We start from the raw sequence: 18,310 nt of genomic DNA, 5'->3' as shown, positions 1-18,310 counted from the left end.
TATGCGTATGTAATCTGAGGATCACAGTTGAGGCACAGTTGAAGTACTGCATGGTGATTATGCCGTAGAACCATCCCTGCAGAAAATCAAAACCTCTTACATGGATGTTTCAAAGCCTAATAAAAAGTATAGTGTATATAACTATGAGTCATTAATTAAAAAAACAGGTTTATGCGTTGGGTGATGACAGTCACTGAGAGCACTACGTTAGGGCCTTGTATCTTTTAAGTTGTTTATGATTTCAAAACCATTCCTATGCAAACTGACTGACAGACCATAGTAAGTATAGTAACCGTTTTAGTGTACCAAAGTGCTTGTGTTTAAAGCTGGTGGTCTAGGTGTTATTAAAAAAAAACAACAACAACAACACAACTGACACATCTATCTAAGTAGGTAATTTCCACAATCTTAATTAAAGAGCCTGAAAAATTGGCTTAATCAGCTGCCCGGCTGAACTCTGAATATGAATAACGTTCCCAGCGTAAATGTTTAGGATTTAAGTCACCAATATATGGCTCATAAAATGTTAAAGGGTTCAGTGTTATATATTCAATATTATATTATAAAAGTCACAGAATGAAAATCAGCCCTGAAACGTAAGCATGGGTGTAACGTGATGGTATGATCGCCACTATTTAACATATTGGGTGTGTTTTTAACTGGCGGTTATTTTTTTCTGACAGACATGTTGGCAGTGGGAGATCCAAACCAGAAGACTATCTTGGCTGTGTCCATTGCTGCTGGTGTAGTACTCCTCATCCTTCTTGTGGCCTGCTTTGTGGTCAGTGGCAGGTAAGAGACTCTGGACGTTCAGTTGTGTTTGTGTGAAGATTCTTGTTATATTAAGTGAGATAGGTCTGGTCTTTCGATTTGGAGTTACGTATATGTAGATTCAAAAATTCCACAATGGGGGGGGGGGGGGGAAGCTTATGAAGCTTAGCTTTTCTCGCAGAGTTTACAAAAGAGACGAAAGCCTTTTTGTTTAGTTTGTTTAGTGCCTACTGTCTTAGAAAAATATATTTTAATGCTACCAAAACGAGTAGACGGCAGAAATACCAAGTGTGGAGAAGTTACAGCAAGCAAGGATTTTACAGAATATAACAGGTCTGAGAGAAAAAGAAAGTGCTCTACTGAAAATCGGAAAGGTCCATGATTGCAGATAGCAACCCATGGGTAGGAAAGCAGGCACTTGAGAAGCCAAATGAAAGAACAAGAGAGTGTTTCTACATAGCGGTGGTCATTAAATGAAAATAAATGTAAATAATCAAAAGAGAGGAAACAAGGGGAAGCAGACAGAGCGAAAGAAATGGACACGAAGAAGGGAAACACACAGGAAGATACGCTTTCGATATATCTTCAACTGATCAAAGAGCAGGACCTCATACCTTTATTCTTTCCCTATCAAAGGATGTCTTACCAGATTCAAATCTGTGAGTTTCTGTTTTGATTTCATGATCTGGCTTTCTAACACGCTCTTGAAGTACAGTCGCCATCTTTATCTCATCACGTGTATGCAAAAAAGGGCCCTATAGGATCACTTAATACTATGTGTCGTAATTGAGAAACTGTGTGTACGTGTGCGCAGATGTTTGTGGAAAGGCCCGTATGGAAGCAATAAACAAAGGGTTTGATTTCTGTTCTCTTGGAGCAGAAAGTTGCACTTTTGAATGGTGATATTAATGCTGCGTGACAGGCTTTAGAGTAAAGCACAGGCCACTGTACTGGAATTGAAGGCAAAGCCAAACACTTTAACTGCATTCGTTGCTTTGACACCGAATTATACGGTAAGGTCTGGATTTAGCTGGATACTTGATATAGGTCTTTTAGCTTTTTTCCAAATTCTTTCGGAGAGGCGAGCAGCCATCATTTACAGAGATTCAGCGCTGTCACTTTCAGGTCATCATTTCCAAAATTATTGATGATTACAGGGAAGGCTTTGATTTTAGAGAGCATTCTGTAAACAGTATATCAGGTTTCAGAATAATTCATTCCACACACCCCTCTATATGCTTTCCTTGCATACATTTTTATAGGGTGGATTTACAAGTAGTAGTTAGTCACCCATCTGTTGTAGATCAAGGTTTAATGACTTGTGAAATTCACATAACGCATATACACCCATGAAATCGTATTAAATTATAACTTAAATAAATAATTTAAGCACATTTAAGACTTTCATGATCCGTTTCCGTTATGTAAGGAATGAAACGCAACGTGCCATTCTGTCGTAGGAAAATAATCAGTGACGTGGTGAAGAGAAGTGGAATTACGTTCAACAACACGTCTCATTCTGTTTACAATTTCTGACTTATTAATGAACAACCTCATACTTTTAACTATTTATAATCACGTTTAATGTTTTAGAATGTCCACAAGAAACAGTATTTTCTGTTTTGCCTTATTATATATCCGTTAATAAAATACAGCGTGTCATGTTACCAAGGAAGAAGAAAAATCTTTTGTGGTGGAAAACATACTGATTGTTACGTACTGTAATGCTGACAATGGAGACTCCTTCCATAAAAGTTAAATAAACACACGCTTAGAGTAAACTTCACCATATCAACAATTATATGTCCTTCGTTGTTAAATAACGTCTCGCTTACATTTGTTTTTGAGACTTAAATAATACGGATGATCGTCCACCATACAAACCCCTGTGAACGAGCTATTACTGTAGAAATTATAGCATATTATAATGAGCACATATACACTACCAGTCAAAAGTTTGAACACACTAGAATAAAATATATATTTTTCACAGACTTAAAGAGTTTTTGATAAAGTCTGGTTGAAATTGTTATGTAAATAGTGAAGCTAACGCCCATAATTTTTTTTCCCCCCAAAGAAGTGTACTTCATTTCGAATAGCCAACAAGATTGAGAACTTATTCTAAAATAGCAGAAAATAATAAAAAAATAAATAAAAACAACCCTTATTTGATCAAGTATGTCCAAACTGCCTGGTGGTGTAGTGTGGGACAGAAACTCATGCCTTTTTGAGGCTTTTTACACTGGACAGTTGTCTACAATAATGCACTAGTGTGAGACAAGTGATGTACAAACATTGCTGTACAGTTTCAACGGGCTTTTCTCTGTTGTGTTTTGCTTCCTTTTGGGAAAGCAGTTAGAAAATGGTAGTCATGCGCCCCTGATTGGAGATGTATTTGATTATCCCACTGAGAATGTACATGTTGTTGAGAAAACATCTGTACAAATCAACGTTCAAGTCAATTTGGTCAGCTTTCCAAAACGGTGAAGTGCAGTGTAGTCAGTCAGCAGTGCATAGTCTGGATGCAGCTCCAGCAATGCAGGCAGGACCAAGTACTTCACAAATTTTCTTTGAACACCCCTGATATACGCAATACTGTGTAATCGGGCTTTGTTGAGTTGTTCAGATGTGTTGTGTTAGAGTATGATCCAACTGCACATGCTTTATTGGAAGCAAGCACGCGATGTAATATCATAAATGCTGAGCCAGAAGATGCAATAACAGTAAATGACATCAGTGAGTTCTAGGAATTGAGGGACAGTCTGACTCCTGTGGGCAGGTCTTGTACACTATGCAGTCACATCATATGCACATCATACACACAAAATGACATAAAGGCCTGTGAAATACTCAGAGGAAATAAACATAATGAAAAACAGACTGATATAATAGCTATTGCAGCTTATATTTCGTTGGTGAAACTTCATCCAGCTTTCCTTTAAATTTCATTCTCAGGTTCTTTCTCTCATTTTCTCTCTCTCTCTCTCTCACACGCAAAAAAATAAAAATGAACAGTTCTGGCATGACTAGAATCGAGTGGAATTCCACTCGTCATTTCACGATTTCCCGTAGATCAGTCCATGCCCCCACACACCTCAGCGCCCACATTTCTTAAGTAGTCTACTTATTTTAATTTCCACAGCCTGAAAATTCACTGTAGTGTTTTTGTACACATCTTTGCTGGATTCACGATTTGTGTGTAAAGGTTTTGAGCCAAAGACAACTTTCGTTCCGAGCAAAAAGCTGACAGAAATCAATTCCCTGTTGCTCAGACGTGATAAAAATACTTAAAACACAGTTTCTCCCAGGTGTCTGCATGGATATTGCTTTTGAAATGTTTTATTTAATATTTAGACCACAGTGTCGTTGAATTCTCAAGTCTGATTGGTTACTGTATAATAACTCACACAGGCTGCAAGGCAAATGACTGGTTTATATTATTATGCTTGTTCAGTGTTATTGTCGCAATATTAGTATCTTACACCGTGACTTGTGTGGCAGATGCTAAACTAAGTCTAATAAAAGTGTTTTTATAAATTTGTTTAACAAAGAAAAAAAATTCAGTCTTTGATATGGGGAAGTTTTCTTTTCTCTAACGTTTATGGAAGGAGTCTCCGTTTTCAGTGCTTCATAACAATCTATAAGTTTTCTGCCACTGGAGAATGTTCAGTGTTCTTTCTGTTTCCTTGATACGATGACAAGTTATGTTTATTATGGTCCCTGATTTTTTTTGTTTTTAAGCGATTGAACGAATTAGGTGATTACGGACACTAACTCACATTTCATAGCATTAAATGTAATGATAGATGGTTAGAAGTATGACATGTCATTTAATAATAAAATAAATATTGTAGTTGTTGGCAAACTGCTGTGGTATAAAATTGATTTTATTATTTTTTTTTTACACAAGCACCAAGTCAAAGGCAGTGAGGGGGTGTTTCGTGCATTTTTATAGTGGCGTGCCGCTTGTGTTAAAAATGGCGAGAAGCATGAACCCGTGCTTATTGCACCCATAACTGGTTTTAAAATTGAAATGTATGTTACCGTGTTTATGATTCTGCGACGAAACAAAACAATAAAGAGCAACATATCTTCAATCTCAGCCTCCATGTCTGCTGTGTTGCTATAACCATGGTCACAGTTCTTGCAATGCATTTAATAGGAAGTTATTCGACCATGCTGTCAGTTTTATTACAGTGTCGTTCTTGATAATGATGATTCCATAACTCTTTTTACACAGTGCTGTGAAAAAGTATCTGCGTTCTTCTGTTTTTGTGTATAGCTTGTACTAAATTGTTTCAGAAATTAAAGCAAAATCTAAAATAAAACAAAGGCAACCTGAGTAAACACAAAATACAGTTTTTAAATGGTAATGTCATTTATTGAAGCAAAAAAAGAGTGATCCAGTGACCGGGCCTGTGTGAAAATGTATTTGCCCCCGTAGTTACTAATTTTCCAAATCTGTGAAACTACGTTCATAATGGGGTTCAGCTGGACTAGACGCAACCAGGCCTGATTACTGCAAACCCTGTTCAATCACATCAACACTGAAATAGAACTTTTTCAACAGCACGACGTTGGTTAAAAGGTCTTACGGAGTAACACACTATGCCAAAATGTAAAGAAATTCCAGAAATGATGAGGAAGAAGGTGATTGAAATACATCAGTCTGGGGTTACAGAGTTATTTCAAAGGCTCTGGGACTCCAAAGGACCACAGAGAGACCCGTTATTTCCAAATGGAAAAACTAAGCACAGTAGTGAACCTTCCCAGAAGTGGTCAACCTTCCAAAATTCCTCAAAGAGCACAACAACTACTCATCCAGCATCAAAGGACCTACAGGCCTCTTGTGCATCAATAAAAGTCACTGTTCATGACTCCACTATCAGAGAGACACTGGGCGAAAATGGCATCCATGGAAGAGTGGCAAGGTGAAAACCACTATTAACCCAGAAGAACATTAAGGCTCATCTGAATTTTGACGAAACACACTTTGATGATCCTCAAACCTTTTGGGAGAATGCTCTGTGAATTGATGAGTCAAAAGTCAAACTGTTTGGAAGATAGCGGTCCTGTTACATCTGGCATAAACCAAACAAAGAATTCTACAAAAAGAACATCAGAACTACGTTCAAGCATGGTGGTGGAGGTGTGATGGTGTGGGGATGCTTTGCTGCTTTAGGGCCTGGGTAACTTGCAATAATTGAGGGAAACATCAGGTCTGCTCTCTACCAGAAAATCCTAAAGGAGAATGTCCGGTCTTCGGTCCGTGAATTGAAACTGAAGCGCAACTGGATTATGCAGCAAGACAATGATCCAAAGCATAGGTGTAAGTTTTAGTCCTAGAAATAAGTGAAAGACTGATCTCCAGTCATCAGAAGAATTTGTTTGCAGTTATTGCTACTAAAGGTGGCACAAACAGATTTTTAAGTTTAAGGTAGCAATTATTTTTTCACATCGGTGATAGGTGTTTTATTATTATTATTATTATTATTATTATTATTATTTAAATAAATAAAAACTGTATTGTGTGTTTACTCAGGTTGCCTTTGTCTTATGTTGATCTAAAACTATTTAGTCATTTAGAAATCAGGATGGGGGAAATACTTTGTCCACGGCACTTTGTAACTCATTTGAGCTATAATTGATTTATAATCGGCTTATGACTTTCAATAACCCGTGTCATTGATCAGAAAACAAAACGGTTCAGATAAAACCAGTATGACCTATACAATAATCATTGTTGTTATAAATTTGCCATTTTATGCAGCTAAATTTATTGTTGACAATGATGCATATTCTGTATTTTAACACTGTCCTTCATAAAAATCAGGAAAAGTCCACAGGCAAGAATGGCTGGATTTAGACATACAGAGAGAACCGGGTTTATGCTGGACACAGAGAAAGCTAGATTGGTGCTGGACACATGCCTAGGGATCAGCATGGGTTTGTGTCCTAAACCCACAGTCCTTTCTGCCTCATTAGCTCTGTGAAATACATCCCACATACAGTGTTCATCACCTCTGAATTCCCTCTACTTAATTCTCATTCTCTGAGTCTGCTGGTGATTGTCTACCACATTCCAAACTGTGCCATTAATTTGCTAAAGCGATTTTTATCCAACACGAATGAACGTCAGCTCGTACGTTTCAGACATCAGTTCGATTTCTGTCCATTGTCTTTGTTGATACTTCTTGCTGTTGATTCACTGTGTTTTAATTCGACCCTCCTGGTGATATTTTGGGAATTGTATTAGGTCTTCTCATAGTCTGTTCCTGCACCATTTAGACTCTGTTATTTAGACTCTGGCTTTTGTTCACGCTCAAGCCCTTCCCAATCAAGTGAAAAAGTATAGGCTTGAATTCCTGCTCCCCCCTTTCCGAGTACGTTTCTCACTCTCCCATTCTTTGTTAGTACTACACTCACTCATGACACACAGGAAGAATAACTTTGTCAGCACATCCACACCTCTGCATCTGCGCCAACTGTCACCTGCAGATAAAGGCTTTCATGCAGACAGAGACACACACAGGCAGAGACAAAACAAATTCGAACAAGAGAAAGAAACTGGGTCAAAAACCATTGAGCAAACCTTTTTGGTGTGATGCCTTTAGAGAAAAGGGGACGTGTTAATTGCACTCAGACATCCATTGTCTATTTTTCCTCGAAAATATGTCATAAATGGATGGCTGTTATTCAAATTGCCACCTTCCTCCCCCATTAGTGTGATCTGTGAGAAGAAGCCATGCATATTTACAACTCTGAGCAGAACCTTCCACAGTGATGGGGGAAGTGTTTAATCAGTGTGCGAGATTGGGGTATAGCAGCTGCAGGGGAGGTTTTCCTGTGGCACCTCAGGGGTGTGAAGGAAAGATGGAAGTGCTTTGGGTTGGTAGGAGGGTCGATTTATGCTCCCTGATTACCACATGCTTCAATCAAACACCGCCCCCAACCCCCTCCATGCACTTATATCCACACGTGCCACTGACCGTACCCTCAAAGCCAAAAGCCATGTAAAAGCATGTTCATCCATTAGCTGTGTACATGACGTGTGCGCGTGTGTGTGTGTGTGTGTGATGAGCACAGATGCACGGTAGGACACAGCCACGGATGGTTCGGGTTGCTTGCTGGACAGGTGGGGTCTCTCTGGGGACCCCCTCCCTTCATTAAAAGCAATGAAGGGGAACCTAAACATACATGTATCCCTAAACCCCCATTTGTGCTGAAACGGGCCCCAAAGCCCCAGCTGTGCAGCAAGATCCAACAGGGCAGATTAGAGGGAGTGATGGATGGAAGATCTTTCCATCCCAGCAGTCTCTTATTATGTAATTGACCCCAGAGCTCTACCGCCCTGCCTGGGGCTCTTATGTGAAACTTGGACTGTTGCACAGATGCTTACTGATCAGCTGTCATCAATGTTTTGTTTTTTTACTGCTTAGCAGTGGATGTGGTACAGAATCAATCATTTTTTTGTTTTAGAGGAGTGAAAGATATTATAAAATGTCAAATATACTTTGCAATATGGCAAGCAATATAAATTGATCACCCATAAAGTGAGGTGACAAGAAAATGCTCTGACATGAAAACAGAGGAGAAAAAAAAACATCTACACGGTACCCAGGTGATCACGGACACCAAGCATGTTACACATGGAAACTGCTACATTAAAATGATTTTTGGTGTTTCGGCCAAAGTGTTGGAAGTGTTGCACTGCGTTAAAAGAAGAAATATAAAAGTGTAGTAATCCATGACAATTATATGATTTGACGTCAGTCAAGTCGAGGTTTATATTGACGAGTCTTTTTCCATCAGTGTTAGTGAACAATAAAGTTAAACACTAAGCACACATAACCTATATTATTATAGGTTGTAGGTTAATTATTCACACTAATGTTTTTTTTTCTTTACTAATTTACCCATTATACTAATTTTATAACCTCACAAACATACAAAGTTGCTGCCCTCAGATTACTAAAAGCAGATTACCGCATAATAAACGAACATCCTATCTGCTACATGTTCTTATACAGTTTTAACTAGACGTTCTGACATCAGTAACATCACTGGCTGTTTAAACAGTTGGCCAATGCTGTGCATATGAGTCAAAATTTTGGGGGAAAAAAAAACAAAAAACAATATAACGAAATGTAATTTGTAGCAACAAGACGTTTAGTGTGTTAGATTTAACGTATGTTCCTTTATTATCACGTTTAACAAAATAGGCAATTGGTGTATGGTAAGAAAAAAGGACCATCCCCCACACACACACTCTCAAGCAATGCATATCCCTTTCTGAATGTGATAACCGTTCTCTAATATTTTGCCCATTCTTTACTTAACTAGAAATACTGATCATTTTGGTGCCATTGTGACAAAGGTTAGCATGGTAACTATATCAGCTCATTACCTTAAGCCAGATTTTAACTTAAACTAACCTATAAGCGATTATTATTTATTACTATAAATAGCATATTATATTCATAACGCATATTTTATTCATTAACTACTGTGAATCAGTCAGTAACTACAGTGAAACTAATGAGAATAATTTAATGGGATCCTGGTGGTTTGAGGAGATAAAACTGGCCATAAAATATTCCTTTCATTGTCTTTTCACAGTTTTACCAGATGTTACAGATCATAATTGAAGTGTAAGCCTGGGGGCAAGATCTTTAACTGCAGTGTGTAAAGAAAACACAAAATCTGTATCTATTCAAAACAACTTCTCTGTGTCCTGTGAAGGAAAACTGAAAACCAGCAGCCACAATCTGCCTTGCTAAAGTCTTCTCATTTTGTGATCAGCTGCGTACGGTTCAGTGGTGCGCCCTCTCAATGCATAAATATTTAGCAGTAAATTTCCAGACTACGTTATGCTAGTATTGAGCTGCGCTCCTGTGGGAGTAGCTTTAGAGCGCTTCCTTTCTCCAGCTGGTTCCTAACAGAAGGCCGAAGCTCAGTGCTGAAGTTCATCTGCTGTTGCCCAGATGGGCCTCCTTTCCTCAAGATGACCAGTCACTGACCGTCTCCATTTTACTATGTAATTATTATGCTCTGTCAGGCTCTATAATCCAGCTTCAGGGCTGAGCTCTATTAAATATATGCCATGAAAAGAAAGAAAGCAAGCGAGAGTCCTGAAAAGGATTAAAGGAATAATTAACAAGTTATCAGTTTTAAGCCCTACACGCTTCAGCCTCTGTGATTTTCACATATTCATCAAGGAGGGTATTATTTAATTCATGACCTTTTGTTCGCCTCTGATGAATGATAATGTCTGGCATGTCCAGCTTTCAGTGTATTTTTAGTTGTAATAAGAATTAGGATCAGACATCTATTAAGTTGCCAGACTCTTTAAACAGCAGATCTGTGGCTGACTGATCCTTATTGAAGCTCACATCATTTTATAACATTGCATTATGTATACCTCTCTACTGTCTAATAGGTTGTCCTAGGCATAGAAATATTTTATCGTTGTTTTTATGGATGAGTGTAATATGTTTTGTTTTGCTAGGCACTGTGGCTACATCAAAGCGAAGCAAGACCCCGAGGAAGAGAAAATGCAGTTCCAGCACAGCCGCGGTGAGAAACAGTTTGATCCCGGTAATACAGGATCCAAAACAATGTCTCTGCTGTAGGCAAGAAGCTAAAATGCTTTTAATCAGCAGTGATTACGTTTATATCTTTTAACTTTTTACAGTCCCTTACAGCATAAGATTCAAAATCCCAGAGAGCACTTATCTGAGTTGCCTGTTGCTAGTTAAAACAGACACTCTTTGGCTCTGCTGTTTAGCAAGTCATGCATTTGTCAGTAAGTGAAGGCTCTGTGTACTGAGGCTCCCTCTGTTGTGTCTGCTGATAAATTATTCCACTGATCACTCCAGTCGCCTAATGTGTGTTTTCCCTAATGACACTTTTCCTGCCTGCCAAAGACAATGCTTAATGAGGTTGCAAATGTGGCATGTCGTCCTTTTAGAGAAATGGATGGTTTACTAATGACTGAAGTAAAATGACTACAAAAACATGGTCATTAGCCTGACGTTGTGCCTTTCCTCATGATTTTCAGTCCCACTACCCGGAAGCAGAACGTACATTCATCCTCACACGTATGAGGACCCGAATCAGGCAATACGGGATTTCGCCAAGGAGATTGACGTCTCCAACATTCGCATAGAACGAGTGATCGGAGCTGGTAAAGTTAAGCCATTGAATGTACACAGCTACAAAGGCTAAGAAGAAAGTATGCAAAATCAAGCCATATGCCCATGTGTTCTAATCCAGGTGAGTTTGGAGAGGTGTGCAGTGGACGTTTGCGTCTGCCCAGTAAAAGGGAGATCCACGTGGCCATCAAGAGTCTGAAAGCAGGCTACACGGAGCAACAGAGGCGGGATTTCCTCAGTGAGGCAAGCATCATGGGCCAGTTTGACCACCCCAACATCATCAGACTGGAAGGGGTTGTTACCCGATGTGAGTTGCAGTCCCACGTTCCACATAAACAAATACACATACACAGTAGGGATGTAAATGTATCTGAATATGAATACATTATTTGAAATGAGAAAAAAATAATATGCTCTTAACATGTACAAATTACATGCACACATGTTTTTGGATAGCTTGCCAGAAAGGTTCACAGGGCATCTGGTTAAAACTAGAGTTGTACATCTGGATTGGGATCCTTGGGTACACAAGTAAAAAGCACAAGCAGGAGGTTTTTACTTTCATGTGGGAGCAAGTGAATGGTCAGGTATGACGCTCGCATGGCAAAAAAGATGCATGCAGTGGATTCACAACATTACCATACTAAGTAGTCAGGGTCGCAATGGTTTAAATTAGGCTACTAGTTTGTTTAGATTTTGGGAAATATATTTGGGAACCAACTAAATTCATTAGAAAAATGTTGTGGGCAGGTACAAATGTTAAAAAAAAATAAAAAATTATGCAAACAGGATTAAAAAAAACCTCCCTTGTTGAGTATATGGACATCTCTAGTTAAGGAACAGTCAAAGAATGCTCAGAGAATTCATAGCATTTCACTGAGATTTCACATTCCTGGCATTTCTGCAGCTGGCTTTTCCCAGTGTTTCCAATGATAAGGTTCATAACATAATTAAAAAGATCTGCTGGACCCAAATTTGGATACAGATATTTGGAGCCTAAACAGATATTGATAAAGTCAACCCATATACAGCATATCATGTTTTCATATATAATGTTTTCATGCGGGCGCACGGTGGTTTATTCGCACGTTCGCCTCACACCGCCAGGGTCGGGGGTTCGATTCCCGCCGCTGCCCTGTGTGTGCAGAGTTTCCATGTTCTCCCCGTGCTGCGGGGGTTTCCTCCGGGTGCTCCGGTTTCCTCCCCCAGTCCAAAGACATGCATGGTAGGTCGATTGGCGTGTCTAAAGTGTCCGTAGTGTATGAATAGGTATGTGAATGTGTATGTGAGTGTGCCCTGTGTGCCTTGAGCCTATCCCTGGGATGGACTCCAGGTTCCCCATGACCCTGAAGGGTGAGCGATATAGAAGATGGATGGATGGATGGACCAGACTGGTTGAATATTCATTTTCTGGTGATCCAATCAGTGTTTTTCCTCTCTCTAACAAAAATGCCAAGGGATGCCATGCTTTCCTCCTCTATTATGCAGTGCTATATTTACTCCTCCCACAAATATGTGGGGTGTGGGTTAGAAAGAAGAAGTAGAATGGGAAAAAAAAGTACTTATAGTATATGAATCAGAAACATTTCATTGGGCAAGGACACAATATGTACAGGGAATTTGATCCTGCTCCATGTGTGTGTTGATGGGGTGAGATAGGATAGATAGGATCTTGTGCTGAGTGTCACAGTAATTTCACAGGTCTGATGGTGCCTAGCAGAGGCAGATGACAGAACAAGACCCAAGTACACTGTGTTGCAGAGCCAGCTGCCAATCTAGCGCCTCTCTTTGCTAGAAGAGCGTAATCACTTGTATGACAGAGATAATTTGGGATGCATTAAAGTAGAAAGAGAAGTTGGAAAGAAGACAACTTGAGTTTGTTCATACTTGCTGACAGAAGGAGAAAGCACAAGCATAATTATGTTGGAATATGAAATGTGGCTGTCACATTACACAGAGCTTAAAGAGCTGGTGTATCATTATCGCATGCGACAGAAAAATAGACCATGATTGAGCTCATTGTAATGCAAATAGAGCAGCCGTTAAAGAATGGGACTAGACTACACCGCCGTCCTCCAGCCTGTCTTAACAAAAACACTGAGCAGTCATGGTCTCCATGATAAACCCATTGTGCATTTCACTGCAAGATTAGTAGGTTATTTTCAATCTGATAACGTGCATAGGCTGTCTACTTCTGCTGAGTTTGGAGCTAAAACAATTTCTTGTTGGGTTCTGGGTTAGCGATTGGTCAGTGGAAAAGGGAAAGAGAGAGGAGCATCATAATGGGATTATTTTTGACCTGGAGCTTTACTTTTGACTGTTTTTATATTCCAATAAGAGAGGGTAGGGATTCCCTTTTGAAAATCCATTGTAGTCTGGCATAAGGGCTAGTCTATGCCCAGAAAAGTGGCCCAAATGCATGTTTCGTTGAAAAACTATATAACATAATACTATAATAATAAAAAATATATAATGCTATGTAAACTTTGTGACAAGAATTATGATGGAAACACTGATTTAATTTTTTTTTTAATTGAATGATTACGAGTTCCATCTCTCTCTGATAATGTGGTTTGGGGTGAAAATCTCAAGGCACATCATGACTGAATCTGATTTTGATTCAGCGTGTCAAGGTGTGATTATAAAATGATTTTATGCATCCTAGTCCATCTTAGCATTTTAATTCTTCAACATTGATTATGTTTTTCATTCGCAGTATGACCAATTTCTCTTTTTCAGCAAGCTAAATGGATTATTTTTAAATTAAGACAGTGGCAATGTGCCATCTGACAACTACCAGATTACAATGTCGTCATCATCACTACAAATAATACCATATAATAAACTATATACATATAATAAAGGTCCCCCTTGAGCTGCCAGAACAGCTCTGACCCATCAAGGCCTAGACTTCAGAAGATCTCTGAAGGTGTGCTGTGGTATCTGTAACCAAGATGTTAACAGCAGATCCTTTAAGTCCTGTAAATTGCGAGGTGGGGCCTCCATGGATTGCACTTGTTTATCCAGCACATCCTACAGATTCTTAATGAGATTGAGATCTGGGAATTTGTAGGCCAAGTTGAACTCTTTTGTCATGTTCCTGATGGCCTCTTCAAGCTGGATAACGCGCACTGCCACACTGCAAAAATTGCCATTAGGGAATACCATTGCCGTGAACGGGTGTACTTGGTCTGCAACAATGTTTAGGTAGGTGGTACGTGTCAAAATAACATCCACATGAACGCCAGGACCCAAGTTTTCCGAGGAGATCATTGCCCAGAGCATCACACCGCCTCTGTCGGATTGCTTTTTTTTTAATACGAGCACTATTGTTGTGATTTGGCAGAAAGCAGGGGTGCCACATCAGTGGCTATATGAATTAAAGGCAAGCAGCAGGTAATGATACCTGCAGCTATCACCGGTGGCAGCACACTTAAACAGCTACATTTAAACAGTGACTGTGGTGGTGTCTAGAGGCAAAATTCCGAAAATTGTGTCACTGTCCAAATACTTATGGACCTGACGGTACATACATGCATACATACAAACTTATCTTTGGTTTATTATAAGAGCTATGATGTTCATGCTGACATTTCTAAGTATAATATCTGTAATATGACACGATTTATCTAGACTTTCTAGATCTATTAAAATCCAGGCACATGCACTATCCACTTCACTTCTTTTCTAAATGCTCTGATTGAAAATAATAGTCTGTTTCAGGTTCTGTGTATTTAGACAGATCTACGATGATGCGTAGTCACCGGTTATTGCACTGTTTTAATCACACTCCTTTTAGCATTGGGCGAGACAGTATAATTATACATCATAGCTAAGAGCACGGAGTGCTTCATTGTCCAATATCAATATACACCGTTACCCACGGCCATGGATGAGTAGCTCATAACTAATTGTGCCATAATGAACTGATCACAGGGCCTCCCGCCACTTCTTAAGAAACTGTAAAATAGAAAAATGCTATTAGCTTCTTCTAAACATGTGTTAGTGTGGATGCTGCGATGGTTGTCATTCCCAGGCAAGGTTGTGACCAGTGCTATGTAAGTACTGTATGTAGATGATGTGGGCTTATGAATATTGGCCTTGCTTACTGTTGAGCGATTTGTTAGGCCCAATTTGTTTTGAGGACTCCTTGACTCTGCCATGTTTGTCACGTAATTTACTTTTTGATAAGCGTGACAATCCCAGCTGTGCTTTACTAACAGTAACAGCTTGGAGATGCAAGCCAAACCCATTCGGATGATAGCCACACACACACACACACACACACACACACACATACAGACAAAAGCAACAGGACTGGAGAATACAATTGAATAGATAGATAGAATGGAGTTGTGTCATCTTACAGTAAAGGGGGACAGTAAGCAATTCAGTTAAGGCTGCTTCACCTTTGACCTCAGAATTCAGCCTACAGAACTGTGCTTCATTTTCACAATAATTGCTATTTGAGTCACCTTTGAGGACGACTTTGCAATTTTCTTTCAACCTTCTCAGAGTTGGAATTTCTGAGATCTGTGAATGAGGTGAGTCAGAATGCAATAATGGGTACCATCAGGATGTGTTATGATGGCAAGGAGGCGTGTCTGAGGGTGTGGAGGGCACGTGCAGGGAGAGTTTTCCCCTCATTCTCATCAGCCCTTGTTGATAATCAGGGCAGATTTGCCCTTTGGTCGGTCCTGTTCGAGCCCTACAGAACAGGTGGGGGCTCGGTCTGGAGCTGTTTTGATTTGCACTGTTATTGCACTTGAATCAAGGGAGGATTTTTAATCATTTTGTGACACACAGGTGTGAACGTCTCTTTCCCTCCCGGCCTCATTTAGCCCCATATGTGCTGGCAACTGCCCGTGCAGAGCGAAGTGCACACTTTCCCATTAGCAAATTTTTGCACCCCTTCTCGCTTCCCTTGGCCAATTCATCACCACATCCCCCAAAGAGCCTCCCTCCTTCTCTCCCCCCATTCCCCCACTACCCCATCTTGCATCCCTCCATAGGAACTCATTACCGTTCATGGTATTTCTGGACAAAAATATTCTCAGAGGACGGCTCACTCTAATTATCTGCCTGACTGTTATTGAGAGCTTTGATTAGGGGCTGTCACTATGAGTAACAGGCAGCAGGTAGAAGGGAGAAGAAGAGAGGCTGTAGTCCATGGGGGTGTGCTACCAGAATTCATTCGTTTCTGTCAGTAATTAATTCAATATGGAACATAAAGCCTTTTTGGCCACTTAGCAATGTCTTTTTGAGTCCGAGTCTTTTTTCTGTGTAGAAATAAATATAAAATACTCTCTCTCTTTCTCACACATATTCACACACACACACTCTCTCATCACTGCCTGCCTCTTCTTCTTCCAAATCTACAGGTAAACCTGTGATGATAATAACAGAGTACATGGAAAATGGATCATTGGACTCATTTCTGAAGGTGAGTATTTCTTGTTCACGTTTGCAATGGAAACAGCCGATAAGGAAATTCAGCTAATGAGGTAATAACACAAAAACAGCTCATCATCCACAGACAATTGTGCTTAGCGACTAATCTTATGTATTCTGTATAGCCCCCAGTCTCTCTGCTTGTGACAGTTTACAATTCAGTCGTGATGTGAGTAATGTGAAATGCTGAGGGAAATTTAGTCGTCACTGAAGTAAAAATTTCTTTTAAATGTCAGAAGCATTTCTGAGTAAAAGCTATACTCGGAACATATTAAATATTTCTCATTCATTTCATAATACATAGAATCGGTCAGTTACAGCGCCCTCCACTAATACTGGCACCCTTGGTAAATATGAGCAAAGAAGGCTGTGAAAAACTGTCTTTATTGTTTAACCTTTTGATCTTTTGTTCAAAAAATTCACACAAACACTCTGCTCTCATGGATATCAAACAATTGCAAACATAACACAGGTTTAACAAAAAAAAAAAATATCTTTGTTAAATATAGGTGTGCAACAATTATTGGCACCGCTATGAGTTCATATTTACCAAGGGTGCCAATATTAGTGGAGGGCACTGTACAGTAACTAATACAGTATATATGGTGCAGTATTCTGAAAACACACATAAGGGTCATGTGGGATCCCAGTTCCAATTCATGCCTTTGAGCTAGTGTGTCATCGCCATTTCCAATTTGAATTTATTTCCACAAACACTGCACCAAAGACATTTTACAGAAATTGAAATTTATAGCAAGAAAAAAACTCAGATGGCACAGTGAAGAACCAGACACAAAAGGAATGCAACCTATTTTGGGTGACTCTGGAGGGTGAGATTTTGATAATTACAGTTTAACAGTCCGACTGTTAGCTGTAGGAATACCGATAATGAGAGGTTTGATGTGAGGCAAAAATGGGTTTGGTGCACGGCAACATTGTAGAATAATTACAACAGGTTTTGAGAAGCGGAAATCTGTATGGTATCCAGATGTTTACTGCATCCGCATGGTGATTCATAAGTATAAATATCTCCAATGAGAGTATACGATACGTAAAAGGGTGTATACTGAGATCACAGTAGAAGCAGGTATTCTGACAGGCCCAGCTATGACAACAAAACTAAAAGACAGCGGCAGTAGGTATCATCTCTGGGTTATACTCATGTTTACAGGAAATATATTCATATAACCGAGTCATATGTAGACATTTATACCACTTATGAAGACGTATAAACATTTGTAATTATCTATAAAGGATTTATATGGTTTATAATGTGTTGTAAAGTTTATACATAAGCCATACATAAGCTATTGCTATGCTTTTTTTTTTTTCTGTATTGTGGTGTGTATAGAAACATGATGGCCAGTTTGCAGTGATTCAGCTTTTGGGCATGATGCGTGGCATTGCTGCGGGGATGCAGTATCTCTCTGAAATGAACTATGTGCACCGAGACCTTGCAGCAAGAAACATTTTGGTAAATAGAAATCTGGTGTGTAAAGTGTCTGACTTTGGACTGTCCCGCGTGCTGGAGGACGACCCAGATGCAGTGTATACTACCAGGGTGAGGAACAAGTTGAATTACAATTCTGCTCTCTCTTTTTATCTAATATAGGGTTTTTTTTTTCTGTCTTTCACCTGTCCTTGTCATAATCATGATCCAGGAACATCACAGCAACGGGCTTATTTTAGAATTCTAATTATCCTTTAATGCTGCTCTCCCCTCCCCAGCATAAATGAAATGAAACAAAGATGAAACAAAATTGAAAGGCGTACTTGATCTAGTTGTATAATGAAAAGTAGGTCAGTAGTGTGTGTTTGATGAAAAACCTTAGGCAGTGGAGGTGGTGGATAGCTAAGCATTCACTCAGAAGGACAGAAGAACACAGTATACTCTGTAGATTCACTACAGTCTCACACACAGAGAGAGAGAGAGA

General features: G+C 39.4%; 1 protein-coding gene across 1 annotated transcript in view; it reads left to right on the top strand.

The window, feature by feature from the left end:
- ek1 (eph-like kinase 1) overlaps window positions 1-18,310 on the top strand; it is a 70,363-nt gene that overhangs the window by 43,893 nt on the left and 8,160 nt on the right. The window contains exons 8-13 of the mRNA XM_053611408.1: window positions 684-792; window positions 10,280-10,347; window positions 10,832-10,957; window positions 11,047-11,232; window positions 16,307-16,368; window positions 17,728-17,937. Coding sequence (XP_053467383.1) covers window positions 684-792; window positions 10,280-10,347; window positions 10,832-10,957; window positions 11,047-11,232; window positions 16,307-16,368; window positions 17,728-17,937 — 761 coding nt within the window. The remainder of the gene's footprint in view (window positions 1-683; window positions 793-10,279; window positions 10,348-10,831; window positions 10,958-11,046; window positions 11,233-16,306; window positions 16,369-17,727; window positions 17,938-18,310) is intronic.

The sequence above is a fragment of the Ictalurus furcatus genome, chromosome 23 (assembly GCF_023375685.1).
Source record: "Ictalurus furcatus strain D&B chromosome 23, Billie_1.0, whole genome shotgun sequence".
Classification (NCBI taxonomy): domain Eukaryota; kingdom Metazoa; phylum Chordata; class Actinopteri; order Siluriformes; family Ictaluridae; genus Ictalurus; species Ictalurus furcatus.
This window is presented reverse-complemented; position numbering and strand designations above follow the sequence as displayed.